The sequence below is a fragment of the Macrotis lagotis genome, chromosome 1, assembly GCF_037893015.1.
Source record: "Macrotis lagotis isolate mMagLag1 chromosome 1, bilby.v1.9.chrom.fasta, whole genome shotgun sequence".
NCBI classification, from domain to species: Eukaryota; Metazoa; Chordata; class Mammalia; order Peramelemorphia; family Peramelidae; genus Macrotis; species Macrotis lagotis.
In genome coordinates this window covers 347,720,826-347,734,500 of record NC_133658.1, presented here as the reverse complement: position 1 = coordinate 347,734,500, position 13,675 = coordinate 347,720,826, and the positions used below count along the sequence as shown (strand labels likewise).

The 13,675-nt window shown below is 40.1% G+C and overlaps 2 protein-coding genes across 5 annotated transcripts in view; one reads left to right on the top strand and one right to left on the bottom strand.

Moving 5' to 3' along the window:
- The window catches only part of MROH8 (maestro heat like repeat family member 8), a 72,186-nt gene extending 69,389 nt beyond the window's left edge, over positions 1 to 2,797 (bottom strand). The window contains exons 1-2 of the mRNA XM_074201983.1: positions 2,520 to 2,797; positions 1,958 to 2,470 (exon numbers count right to left, since the gene is read on the bottom strand). Of these exons, the coding sequence (XP_074058084.1) occupies positions 1,958 to 2,470; positions 2,520 to 2,797 (791 nt within the window). The remainder of the gene's footprint in view (positions 1 to 1,957; positions 2,471 to 2,519) is intronic.
- Positions 1,815 to 13,675, top strand: part of RPN2 (ribophorin II) — a 49,531-nt gene continuing 37,670 nt past the window's right edge. Inside the window, exons 1-4 of one of the 4 annotated variants that reach the window (XM_074211944.1) lie at positions 1,815 to 2,098; positions 7,161 to 7,351; positions 10,957 to 11,052; positions 11,812 to 11,987. In XM_074211944.1, coding sequence (XP_074068045.1) covers positions 2,086 to 2,098; positions 7,161 to 7,351; positions 10,957 to 11,052; positions 11,812 to 11,987 — 476 coding nt within the window. In that variant the 5' untranslated portion in view covers positions 1,815 to 2,085. The remainder of the gene's footprint in view (positions 2,099 to 7,160; positions 7,352 to 10,956; positions 11,053 to 11,811; positions 11,988 to 13,675) is intronic. The other 3 variants (XM_074211945.1, XM_074211946.1, XM_074211947.1) reach the window with 3 other exon arrangements.

The window sequence follows — 13,675 nt, the reverse complement described above, 5'->3', positions numbered from 1 at the left end:
TGACTATAATGTTGAAATTTAATTTTTTTGTATCTGTATGACTTTTACCATAACCCATTAGAGCTACAATAAATTTTCATCTGTGCCTTTACAGCAAAGAAAAAGAAAAAAAAAAGAAAACCCCATGGACCAATCATAAAGAATTAGACACAAGTGACATTTATGTAGCACTTTTAAGTTTTCCAAAACACTTTATATATATGATCTTATTTGAATTGCCAAGTCATCTTGGGAATTCGTCTCCATTTTTAGAGCCAAAATAGGAAAACTGAGGCTAAATGATTTGCTAAATGAGATTAAATGATTTGCTCATGTAAATTTAATCAGATAAATTATTAGGGAAAACATTAAAAGCAGAAGCTTCCAATAAATGTTTCTTTTAATTTTTTTTTAACAGATGTATGGGCTTGATACTGTTCTGAACAGATGTTTGTTCTTCCTTTTCCAAGATCTTAATATCAGGGAGGTGATGCCATGACATGTATGTAAAAGGAGATTTGAGTGAGGGGGGGGGCGGGCCTTGTGCTAAGTCACCAGTCTCACTTTCTCCTCAGGGTCTAGAGGTCAGAAATGAATCAGAACTGGAGATGGCCCTAAATGAGAGCAATCAGGGCAGTGACTTGCCCGAGATCACACAGCTAGTAAGATTATGAGGCTGGATTTGAATTCAGGTCTTCCCGATACCATTTGGCTCAAAGAGCCAATAAATGTTAGAGGAAAGATTCTGGACACAGATAGTCCAGAACTCTAGTCATAAGCAAAATTTCTACATTTCCTAAACTTCAAATTAGTACACATTGTCTAAAGAATGTTTCACAAGCAAAGCCTTCAAAAAGCACATTTTTCTTTTCTTGAAATTGGGACTAATCATGTTAAAACATTTGATAGATTCAAGCACAAAAGGTAATTGGGGGGCAGCTAGGTGGTGCAGTGTCTAGAGCACCAGCCCTGGAGTCAGGAGTGCCTGGGTTCAAATCCGGTCTCAGACACTTAATAATGACTTAGCTGTGTGGCCTTGGGCAAGCCGCTTAACCCCATTGCCTTGCAAAAAAAAAAAACCTAAAAAAAATTGGGGGGGCGGCTAGGTGGTGCAGTGGACAAAGCACCGGCCCTGGAGTCAGGAGTACCTGGGTTCAAACCCGCCCTCAGACACTTGATAATTACCTAGCCATGTGGCTTTGGGCAAGCTACTTAACCCCATTTGCCTTGCAAAAAAAAGGGGGGGATTGGAAGTAAAAAGCAGTTGAGAAGATTTCTGGGTAACAAAATAACGCACCCATTCTGCAATTAATCTTTCCCCTCAAATATCCCACAAGGCATCAAGTGCCCAATCAAGAGCTAATTCCTCCCTGTGTCTTCCCTTTGCCCTCGTGCGCGGGGTGGCGCAGGGGGCTGGGCACGGCGGAGCGCGCCCGCGGCGCCGGGGCCTACAGCCCAGTCTTCTCCTCTCTGAAATGGCCACAGCAGACCTCCCGGTGGGTGGAGTCCTAGGGGAAATCATATAATGAAATAAGTGATTTTCATTTCCGTTCCGCCTTAAGGTTTGCAGGACTTAGAGGGCCGGCGGGTTGGGGTGCGTCAAGCGAGTCAGAGGACTAGCGTTACACGGCTGCTCTCCCGATCAACTTTTCGAGGTTCCCCAGTCCTCTCCCCACCTCTTCCCCCTCCCAAGCCTGCTGTCCCTTTAAAAAGAGCCCGGGGAAGGCTCGTGAATGACACGACCGCTAGCCAATCAGCGGAAGCCCCGTGTCCGGCCGGGGCCCCGCCTCCTGCAGCCGTTTCCCTGCACCACCCGGAGCTTAACGGTTGCTACGAGGACTGTTCCATGTAGGCTCGGGCCCGGGGGGGAGGCGGGGCTCCTCACGTAGACTGTGGCGGCATTTCGGGGCCCTTCCCCAAAGAGTAACTGCTGAGCGTTACTAGGATGGACGGAGTTGTTTGATTAAGGATAAGCCACCTGATACCGGAGTCCATCCTGGGCAGAAGACACTCTTGCATAGCCTCTCCACCTCCGCCCGTGAGTTGGAACCGCTTTCTTGGGCGGAAGTCCGCGGCGCGCCAGAACCTGGGCCGGAGCTCGGAGAAATGGCGGTCCCGGGTGAGACTTTGGGCATGGCCTTGCTTGGGTCTCGGGGAGGGGAGCCGAGGGCCCGGTCTCCCGGGAGGGAGACGGAGGCCGCCGAGCGCGCCGGAGCCGCGAAGGCGCGCTGTCTCGCCCCTAGGGAGCGGGGTCCTCCGCGCCTTCCGACCTGGTGGGGGGAGGGCGCGCAGGGAGAGCCCGGCGGGGACGGTACGGGCCCCCCAGCGGCCGGGACGTCCTCCTGCGCGCGGGGGCGGGGGCGGGGAGCGCTCCGCCGCGAGCCGGGGGGGGGGAGGGGGACGCGCTGGCCGTGACCTTGGGCGGGGGGGGGGCGCGGAGAGCCCGGCCTCGTGCTCCGGGCCGGAATGGCGAGGCGTGTTGCTATGGCGACTTCAGGTAACGAAGCCGGGCAGCGAGGAAGCCGAGCCCCGGGGGAGACAGTGGCGGGGCCTCCGCTCGGCCCCCTTCGTGGACTCCCCGCCCGCCCTGGGCCGGGGCCGGCGTCAGGAAACTGAGGCCCGGGGAGGGTAAGTGACCTGCCCGAGGACCCGCCTGAAGCAAGAAGGGGTCCCTCATCGCTTCAGTCGCCATCTCCAGGGGTTGGCGCACATCCACTTCTGAGTCAGCTCTGCTTGGGCCTCCAGACTCACCTCTCCAGCTGCTTAGAGACACCTTCAACTTGATGCCCCGGACCGGGTCCGAAACCGAACTCATCATCTTTGCCTCTTAATTCTTCCTCCTTCCAAACCAGCCGAGGCTCACAAAAAAGGAATCATCCCCAATATCTGTCTCTCAGCTCCCATATTCAGTCCGTTGCCAAATCATTTATACCTTCACAAAATCTCTTGTGTATGCCCCCTTTTACTCTTTTGACACTGTCGTTGCCACCATTGTGCCTGCCTTTATCATCTCATACCTGGACTATCGAAATAGCTTTCAGGGTGGTGGGCTTGCCATGAATCTTCCGTTGCAGGCCACACTTCAGCTGTCAAAATGATCTTCTTGAAGTACAAATGTAATCATGGTGGGCTCCTCGATAAATTCTGACTCATTCTCCCCTACAGGACTAAATAATAGCTTACATTTATGTAGCCCCTTCTGTGTGTCAGACATTATATTAAGTAAAAACAACCCTGGAAGTAGGTGCTATTATTAATTCCCATATTATAATTAGGGAAACTGAGACAGATAGATTAAGTGACTTACTCAGGGCCATACAGTAAGTGAGATCAGATTTGAAGTGGGGTCTTCTGGACCCCAGGCCCTTTGCTCTGCCCCTTCTGGCATTCAAAACCCTTTATAACTGTATTCTACTTGTGCAGTCTTCTTAATCCTTACTCCCCGTGATCCTGGGATACTGGTCTTTTTGCTGTTCCTTGAGCAAAGCACTCTGTATCCCAGTTGGGCATTTTTACTGCCTGTACCCACACCAGCAATGTTCTCCTTTCTTATCTCTGCTTCCTGGCTTATTTCAATTCTCAACTAAAATCTCACCTTTAAAGAAGTCTCCTGATCTCTCTGGTACCTTCCTTCTGTTAATTACTTTCAATTTATCCTTTATATAACTTGTTTCTATGTAGTTTGCATCTTGTCTCCCCCAGTAGAAGTTCCTTGAGACCCAGGACTGTCTTTTATGTTTCATTGTCTCCCTGATGATCAGCACAGTGCCTGGTACACAATTAAGGCCTAATGGATGCTTATTGACTGACCAGATATCCTAGATGCTATTTGAATAAGTCAACCCTTCAAATAAAACAGTGAAACTCCCTGCCCTGAGATAGCTTAATAAAATCTATTAAAGGATATAATACAGAGTTTAGAGTGACAGCCAGGGAAGGATGCTACAAGGCAGTCACTGGATTGTGAGTGGAGCCATCTGACAGTAGTTTGTCCTTGCTCTTTTCAACAACAGTAGAAATGTTGCCTTGATTTTTTTTTTTACCTGAGTATAAGATAGAATAGACAGCTAGGTGGTTCAGTGGAGTTCTAATCTGGCTTTAGACACTTAGCTATGTGATTCTAGACAAATCACTTAGCTATCTGCCTCAGTTTCCTCATCTAAAAAAGGAAACGGCAAACCATTCCAATATCTTGCCAAGAAAATCCCAAATGGAGTCATGAAGAGTTACATACAACTGGAACTACAACAACAACAAAGATGAAAGAATTCAGAGGGGTCAATAATAAAAGATTTGGAGATATACTTGACTTAACAGATGGAGTGGTGTCCTCTGGAATCAGATTTCTCTTGCTTCCATGTTCTTGCTGTGTTTGATCCTATAGGAATCACTTAACCTTTCTGAGCCTATTTTCTTAGAAACAAATGAGATTGGGGGCAGCTAGGTGTCAGAGTGGATAGAGTACCAGCTGTGAAGTCAAGAGGATCTGAGTTCAAATGACTCAGATACTTAATAATTACCTAGCTGTGTGACCTTGGGCAAGTCACTTAACCCCATTGCCTTAAATAAATAAAATTTTTTAAAAAGGAACAAATGAAATTATGTGAAGTGTTTTACAAACCTTAAATCTCTTTGTAAAGACTGTAATCCATACACTCACTCCTTAGCCCTCTTGATTTCACTGAGGAGGAAATTAAGGTCCAAAAGTGTGATGACTTAAACATCCAATGGGGAATAACACTTGTTATTAACACAGGTCCTCCCAGTTTATGAAACACCTTTACATCATTACTGGGTCCTTACAACACCCATATGAGGTTGCTATTGGAAATAGAGGTACAGAGAGGTATAATTTCTTGCCCAAAGTCATGCAGCTAATATATGTAGCAGAAATGGAATTCAAATCCAGGCTTTCCGGTTACTCATTCCAGTGTTCTTTACACTGTACCAATGTGTCAGATTTAGAGCTGAGAGTGACTTTAAAAGTTTACAAATCAACTTCATTTTGCAGTTAAGGAAACTGAGATCCAGAGAGATTAAGTGATTGTCTAAAGTCACATAGATAGTAAATAGTAGATCTGGGGCTGTAACCTAAGTTCTGCAACTCCAGCTCCAACTCCAATATTCTTTCCACTAAATCACATTACTTTTCATCATATATTCCCTTTTCTCTTAAATAGATGCTGACATTGTATTTGTTAAGGTGCAGCCTGTGGTTGGCCATCTAAAGCTAATTATCTATTGAATATCTGCTATTTACAGAACTCTATCTTAGGGTGTAGGAGAAGTGTTTAATATGATCCCTGACAGCTTAGTTTATTAGTGGTATATGATTTATACATAGATAACATCCAATATTATAACATGATGTGCTTAATGAAGTTGGCAGGAGGAGGATGTAAGGGAGAGTTTTCTGACAGTAATTATTTAAATTGTCCTTTAAAGGATGGTAAGAATTTAGTAGGGGTTGGTATTCCAGACATAGGGAACAATGAGCAAAATTATGGAGACTGGACTAAGTGGGGATTGTGAATAGTCCATTTTGACTAATGGTAAAATACAGGAAAAAAAGGACTGGAGAGCCTTACATACCAGGCAAAGGAATTTTAGTTTTATTTGGTAGGCAAATAGAGAGTCAGGGATGGCTTATGAGCAGTTGATTGCATATATAGAAAGTTAGTCTGGTAGCAGTGTGTTAGAGTAAACTGGAAGGGAAAAAGTGGAAGAGGAAGTCTTTATAGTAATAAGCTTGGCAGTTCTCACTGTAACTCCCTCTCAGTTGTTAGTTTGTGAAATGACTAGCATAATTATCTTCTTCATAACATGTATTCCTTAGGTATTTGTAATAGTTTATTTTTGTTTCACTTAGCTTTTTCAACAAATATTTATGCATGGCCATCTGAGGCAAATCTCATTGCTAGGTGCTATGGGAAATGGAAAGATGAGTGAGCTTTTGTGCTTGCCCTTGGGGAACTTATGGGTGCTTACGGCCTTGAAGGAGCAGTAAAATTTCAGAAGAAATAATAGTGTAGGTGCAGTTAGGTGGTGGTGAATAGAGCCCTGACCCTGGAGTCAGGGAATTCAAATCTGACCTCAGATACTTAATAATTACCTAGCTTTGTGACCTTGGGTAAATCACTTCACCCCATTACCTTGGGACACCCCACCCCCGAAAAAAAAAAGAAAAATAATAGTTTACATCTATAAATTCTTTACATTTCTGATCTTTTTGACTTCTGCTTTTTGACTTACCTACCCTATGGAGTAGGTAAGAATGTATTATCTCTCCTTTATAGGTGAGGAAATAGGCTGAGAGAGTAGTTGAGTAATTTCCTATCCTTAGAAAAACCAGTAAGTGATGGGGCCAGGACTCCAAATCTACTAGGAGGAAGTGGGGAGAGGACTGTAGAAAAGGATATCTTAGCGTAATCTTGACTGAAGTGATGATCTCTTAGTTGATTCAAGCAGTTCTCCAGATGGTAAGGTTTATGTGGATTGTTTGGCCAGACATGTATCAATTGTTACTATAGTCACTGAAAAATAGAGCTTTTTGCGTGTGTTCAAGGAAACCAGAGGAAGGGTATGAGACAACCCTTGCCTTTAAAGAAGTTTTAAGCTGGGAAAGATGACAGTTAATACTAATGAGCTCTATGCATGCTGATCTTGACCAAGTTCTGTAATCAAGACAGAATTTAAAGGGGCTGGTTTTCTGTACTCCTTTTATGATAGAGGCAGTAGTGTTGTTTTTTTCCCCCTAGTGGGAAAGCAGGCTGAAAGTGGGATTTGTTGGTTATTAGGGCCTTAGATGTTAATAGCCCCAGGCCGGTAGGGAAGAGAGAGGCATCTCAGATAAGCTTTGGTGGTCCCATGCTGGTTCTAACTCTTGGATATGTGAAAAGGGAGTTTATAATACCAGCTTGGTATTGGAGAGCCATAAAGATTTTTGACCAGGGACTAGCATGATCAAGAGCGCATTAGGAAAATTTTTGTTATTTGGGAAAAGTTATTTCCTTTCTCAGAAAAATATATACTCTCCATACAAATTCTCCCCAGCCTATCTTGTATGATCATATAATAGTTACATATAAGCAAACTTTTTTGGGATATCAGCAACTTTAAATAGTTTTGGATAGGATGCAACTTATTTAAGTCATAATTAAAATAAACATATTTTCCCCCAGGTTCTAACACCATCTTACTCTTGGTCCTAACAATCACAATCATCCAGGCCCTAACACCCAGCCACTACCTCACTCAGCGTGATGTTGAAAGACTGAAATCTTCTTTGAACCAGCCGTTCTCAGATTTGGAAACTGCTTTCTACTCTGTTGTGGGACTCAGCAAACTTGGTGCACAAGTACCTGATGTAAAGGTGAGGTCAAAACTTTGGTTTATCTACCGGTTTTTAAAGACTCCTTCATTTCTATCTCCTTTTCTTTTTCTTGGAGGGTTTCCTCCATATATATTTCAAGCTTAAATAAAGAACAGCAAGAGTTAATTCATTTTTTTATTTCAATACAGTAAGTATTAAGTGCCTATTTCATACTTGATATGTATCATGGGACATGAAGAATGTGTGTGATGCATCTCCCTTTGGAGAGACAAGACATAAACATCTTAGAAGATTATTAATATAGTCAACAGTAGAAGACAACTACCAAATGAGCAGGTAGAAAGTAAATGCCTTGATTTCAGTTTTCTGAGAATAGGAAAAGATCGCCATGGGGATAATACATTCTAGAAAGGCAAAGAAGATGAGATTTGACCTGAACTTGGAAGGCTCTTGTAGGATTCAGAGAGTTGGAGGAGAAGAATAGCATGTTAAGTGGAAAAAAAATGACATAAGCAAAAGTAATATCCATAAAAGGAAGGACAGTAAGTAAATTAATTCATTGGAATAAAGACAAAAGAGAATGAGTGAAACTTTTTAGGAAAAAATAATCCACCAATATTCTGATAATTACAAGATTAATTCCTTTTATTGATAATACATAGTTTCATGGGAGAGAACCACTATGGATATCGGGTCTTAGCTAGATAGCAAATATCTCTCAAAGGAAGGCCAAACTTTGAAATCCTGGGGAAACAGAAGCAAAGCTTCACAGTCAGGGGAGCTTAAAATTTTAGGAGATTATGGAGTCTTAGGAACTGTTCACAAAATTTCCTGGGTACATTGAAAGATATATTTCCAGTCACAATGAGATCATAGGGTTATAATAAGTAAATCAATTTAGTCCCAAAACATTCCATCTCCCATGTTAAGTTTCATTGCTTACAATTAAAGTAATATAATACACATCTATATTTGGTATTTGTATAGCATAATATATGACAGCCATTAAGATTAATTTAGTAGGGTTCAGATTTCCAGAGACCAAATCCCCAAGTTGTTTATCACATTTTAATAACACCCAACTGTGTGACCCCATGCAAGCCACCCCAACCCATTGCCCTGCAAAAACCAAAAAGAGAAAAAAGAGACTCAAAATTAAATAAAATAGCAATAATAGTAGGGCAGCTGGGTGGCAGACAGAGCACTGGCTCTTAAGCCAGGAGCACCTGGGTCCATATCCAGCCTCAGACACCCAACGATCACCCAGCTATGTGGCCCTAGGCAGGCCACCCAGCCCCATTTGCCCTGCACCCCCCCAAAATAATTATAATAAAAAATGTGCTTCAATCTGTGTTAACCAACTCTGTCGTAGGTAGATCACATTTTTTATAAGTATCACAAAAGTTACTTCCATATTTTTCCACTGTTGCCATTGCTGATTGCAACTCCCACCATTCGCATTTCTCCACTACCATGTACTATATTTTCTCTCTCCTTTCACTTTTGACTCTGCTGTAGGGTATCTGAGTGGCGCAGCAGATAGATCTCTGGCCCTGGGGCCAAGAGGCCCCGAGCCCCCATACCACCCCTTAGGCCCAGCATCCACCCGGCCCTATGGTCCTGGACAGGCCATCCCATAGGATATATTAAGTCTCCATTAGTCCTGTGTGTTTTGTTTTTGCTACCAAACTTGATTACTGTTTTTTTTGTGTTATATGCATCATAATGTAGTTTCATTCCAAAATAATAACTGCATAGCTTTATAATATTTGAAAGTCTTGCAATAGCAAAAGACAGTCTTATTAATAATTAACATATAATTATATATAAAACATATAAAGAGTTTAAAACAAAAAGCAGAACTTAGTGCCAATTATCCATTAACATTAATCCAGTTGAATACCCTTTTCAATTATCTTCATGATTAAAAACTCTTAAGTATGTTTGATTTTGGCATCGTTTGTGGGTTGTATTCAAAACCAGATGAATTAGGTCATTAATGCAATAAAATAATAATTGCCCCCAACTAATCTATGAAACTGAAGTAAATCTGACTTAAATTGCCCAGTTCTAAGGTTACTTCATGATTTTAGCTTTCCTTTCCAGATCCACACCAGTGAAATTAAGCCTGAAAATCATTAATAACCGACTAGTTTCTAACAGAGGACAACTTTTATATGAATTGGACTTTTTTTCTTTTACTTTGATCTCATTCAATTTCTGAATTTTTAATGGTTTTTATCACAAATTACTATTTTTATTTGCATATCAGTAACACTTTCCTTTCTCTTTTAGTATCTTACCTTCAGTTTCTTAACCTTAAGCTTTTCTGTTAACAAATCATTTATACTTTATATGGGTTATATTTTCAGAAAAAAGTTTCTTTTAACCTAGTTCCTTTTAGAAATGACAGTTCCTAAACTAATTGAATTCTACTAATCATTTATTCAAACTGATTCCCATGAATTGAAATTTTTCCACAAAAAAACCCATTAATCTTTCAAAACATTTTTCTCTTTCTGTTGAGAGCAATAATTCGAAATAGTAATTATTCAGAAAGAAGTGACTTAACAGTATTGAATAATAATAATATTAATAATTCACATTGAACACCTTTTGCTTTAAGAGAACAAAGCATTTAAACACCCTTTTCCATTCTGGGGCTTAGTACCCCAATTGACATTTTTATCTGATATGAAATAAATGGAGTCAGTTATAATACAGGATTTGGAGGAACCCCTGTATCCCACAGTTTTCATGAGAGAAAATAAAATATCAAGGTTCATGGATTTCTCTTTTTATTACAACTAAAGAATCAGCAGTTTAAATTATAGCATCCTAAACTATAACATCCTACACAATGGGAAAAAGACCCAGAGATACTTGTTCATATTGACATGTGCACATAAAAAATTGCCTTGTACTCTCAAACTTTTAGCTGAAGTAATATGCAACAGTTTGAATATCCTAATAACCAGATGTTATACTATATCTTTTCCACAAGATGGAGACAAAGCACATATTTTTATAGTAAGGCTTGTACATAAAGGAATTTGCATGTTGCAATAATGTTTCTATTTCTTCCTGTACTTAATTTACAATTTTCTGAAAGGTTTTCTTGTTTCCTTCCTTTTCAAAAGTGGCATTTTTTTCTAGATACTTAATTTTATTCAGAATTTTAATGGAAATTTAGAGGGGTTATTTTTTAGGGTTTTTTTTTTTGTTTTGTTTTGTTTTAGGTTTTTGCAAGGCAGTGGGGTTAAGTGGCTTGCCCAAGGCCAAACAGCAAGGTAATTATTAAGTGTCTCAGGCCGGATTTGAACCCAGGTACTCCTGACTCCAAGGCCGGTGCTTTATCCACTATGCCACCTAGCTGCCCCAGAGGGTTTTTTTTAAATAGACGCTTGTTAATTGCTAAGCTATTTTAAAAATTTGTTTTGGAATAACTAGAACATATCTTCACAAATCATACATAGTGATGTTATGCAAAAGTACCATATTAGTATTTCTAATTTTTAACTCAGTGTGGCTCAGGAGGTAAGCAACAGTTATATTTCTTTCAGCAAAAAACAGTTAACTTTTAAGTCAATGTTGCAAACCCTCTTAAAATCACTGCACAATTGTTATTTCTTTTTTCTCTTTAGAAAGCCTGTACCTTCATCAAATCTAACTTAGATCCCACCAATCTTGATTCCCTTTTCTATGCTGCACAGTCCAGCCAAGTCCTTTCAGGATGTGAGGTAAGTCACATCTTTTCAATCTAATATTGCAACCATTGAACTACAATATCCTTTAGACATCCTTCATGTACTGGAACTTGGGGGTGGGATTGTTTGGGATTTTAAAAATAAAAGTGTTCTTGCTTTTCCTGCAAATTCTTTTACAGCATTGATAAGAGTACAATTCTGTTTAGTTTTTGCTTTTTTTTAATATATAAAGCTTTATTTTTTCCTGAATTTTAATTTTTTAACAGCCTTAATCAGTTTTAGAAAACAAGTAAACAGTCTTTCTAGAAGCAACAGTTTTTCCCCCTTGCTGTTTAGGAAAACTTTGATTTTCTTTTCTATACCACCTTTTTTCTTGAAACAAAAAGAAAGGATAAGGTATATGAAAAATTCCTCCTCACAAAATTTCTATAATGTTTCTATTTCTGAATTTAGAATGGTTGTTGTGCAGAGAAAAATGACTTGTCTGATCTAGGGATCAGAAGCCTTAAGACACCAGTGTGGATTTTTGGGGTTTTTTTTTTTTTTTTTTTTTTTTTTAGGTTTTTGCAAGGCATATGGGGTTAAGTAGCTTGCCCAAGGCCACACAGCTAGGTAATTATTCAGTGTCTGATACCGGATTTGAACCCAGGTATTCCTGACTCCAGGGCCGGTGCTTTATCCACTGCGCCATCTAGCTGCCCCTTCAGTGTGGGTTTGCTGATAAGTTTGTTGCCTTTCTAGCATCACTATCTAATCTGAAATTCTCTGTGTATCTACTTTTTTTAAAAATAGATTTCTATTTCCAATGAGACGAAAGATCTGCTCCATGCAGCTGTGAGTGAAGATTCATCAGTGTCTCAGATCTACCATGCAGTTGGAGCCCTCAATGGCTTTGGCCTTCCTTTGGCATCTCAGGAAGCACTCAGTGCTCTCACTGCCCGTCTTAGTAAGGAGGAAACTGTGCTGGCGTGAGTTTTTTTATCCTTTTTATTAAAATTTATTTTTAAAATTTAAGTATTTTATTTTTCACTGGTTATATGTAAACGGTTTTCTTTTGGTTTTGCACAGCAGTGGGGTTAAGTGATTTGCCCAAGGTCACACAGCTAGGTGATTATTAAATGAGGCTGGGGGGAGGGTATCTAAGGTGTACAGTGGATAGAGCACTGGCCCTGGAGTCAGTAGGACCTGAGTTCAAATCCGGCCTCAGATACTTAATAATTGCCTAGCTGTATGACCTTGGGCAAGTCACTTAAATCCATTGCCTTAAATAAATAAAAAATAAATTTTAAGAAAATAGATTCAAATTTTAAAAAGTCTCTGAGGCTGGATTTGAACTCAGCTCTTCCTGACTCCAAGGCTGGCACTCTATCCACTGTGCTACCTAGCTGTCCCTTAAAAGTGATTTTAAACATTCATTTTTCCAATTCTCCTCATCCCTCCTCACCACCCCACCACTCCCCCTCATTAAGAAGGCAAGCAATTCCATATAGGTTATAGAAAACATTTCTATAATAGTCATGTTGTAAAAGAAAACATAGACCTCCCCCCCCAAATGTCAAGAAAAATAAAATGTAGCTTAAATCCTTATTCATACATTGTCAGTTTTTTTCTCTGGGAATGGATAGCATTCCTCATTATAAGGCCTTCAGAGTTGTTTTGGATTATTGTATTACTGAAAAAAGCTAACTCATTCAAAGCCGATTATCTTATAATTTTGCTGGTGCTTTTTTCACAGTATACTTAACCCTATATCAGCTTATGCAAGTCTGCCCAGGTTTTTCTGAAAGCATTCTGCTCATCATTTTCCATAGCAGAATAGTATTCCATCATAATCGTATACCATAACATGTTCAGCCATTCTCCAATGATGGGCATCCCTCAAATTCCAATTCTTTCCCACCAGAAAAGAGCCACCACAAGTATTTCTGTACATATAGATCTTCTTCCCTTTTATTTTTTTATTTTTTTTAAAACTGATCCCTTTGACCTTTCAAAGGGATAATGGTTTTATAGCCCTTGGGCATGTTTCCAAATTGTTTACAGAATGGTTGAATTATTTCACAACTCTCTCAGCAGTGTAAGCAGTGCATTAATGTCTTATTTCTCCCATATCTCCAACATTTATCATTTCCTTTTCTGTTCAATTAGCCAATATAATAGTAGGTATGAGGTAGTACTTAAAAATTGTTTTAATTTACATTTCTTTTTTTATATGGCTATTGATAATTTTGATTACTTCCTCTGAAAACTATTCATACTTTTAGATCATTTATCAACTGGGGAATGGCTCTTATTTTTATCAGTTTGACTCAGTTTTCTCTGTATTTGAGAAATAAGGCCTTTATCAGACAAACTTGCTTCAAAATTTTTTCATAGTTGACTATTCCTAACTGCATTTCCTTCCAGACTGTTTCCTCTCCTATTTCCTATTTTCTTTCACCCTATCCCTCTCAGAAATATTTTGTTCAATCTGCCCTCTCCTGTGAGTCATTGTTCAGAAACATTTCAAGATCATGAGGGAAGGGACATCAGAATAGCCTGGAAAGACTTGCATGAACTTATGCTGAGTGAAGTAACCAGAACCAAAAGAACATTGTACACACTTAAAGCAACATTGGGTGATGATCAACTATGAAGGACTTTTTCATTTTAACAG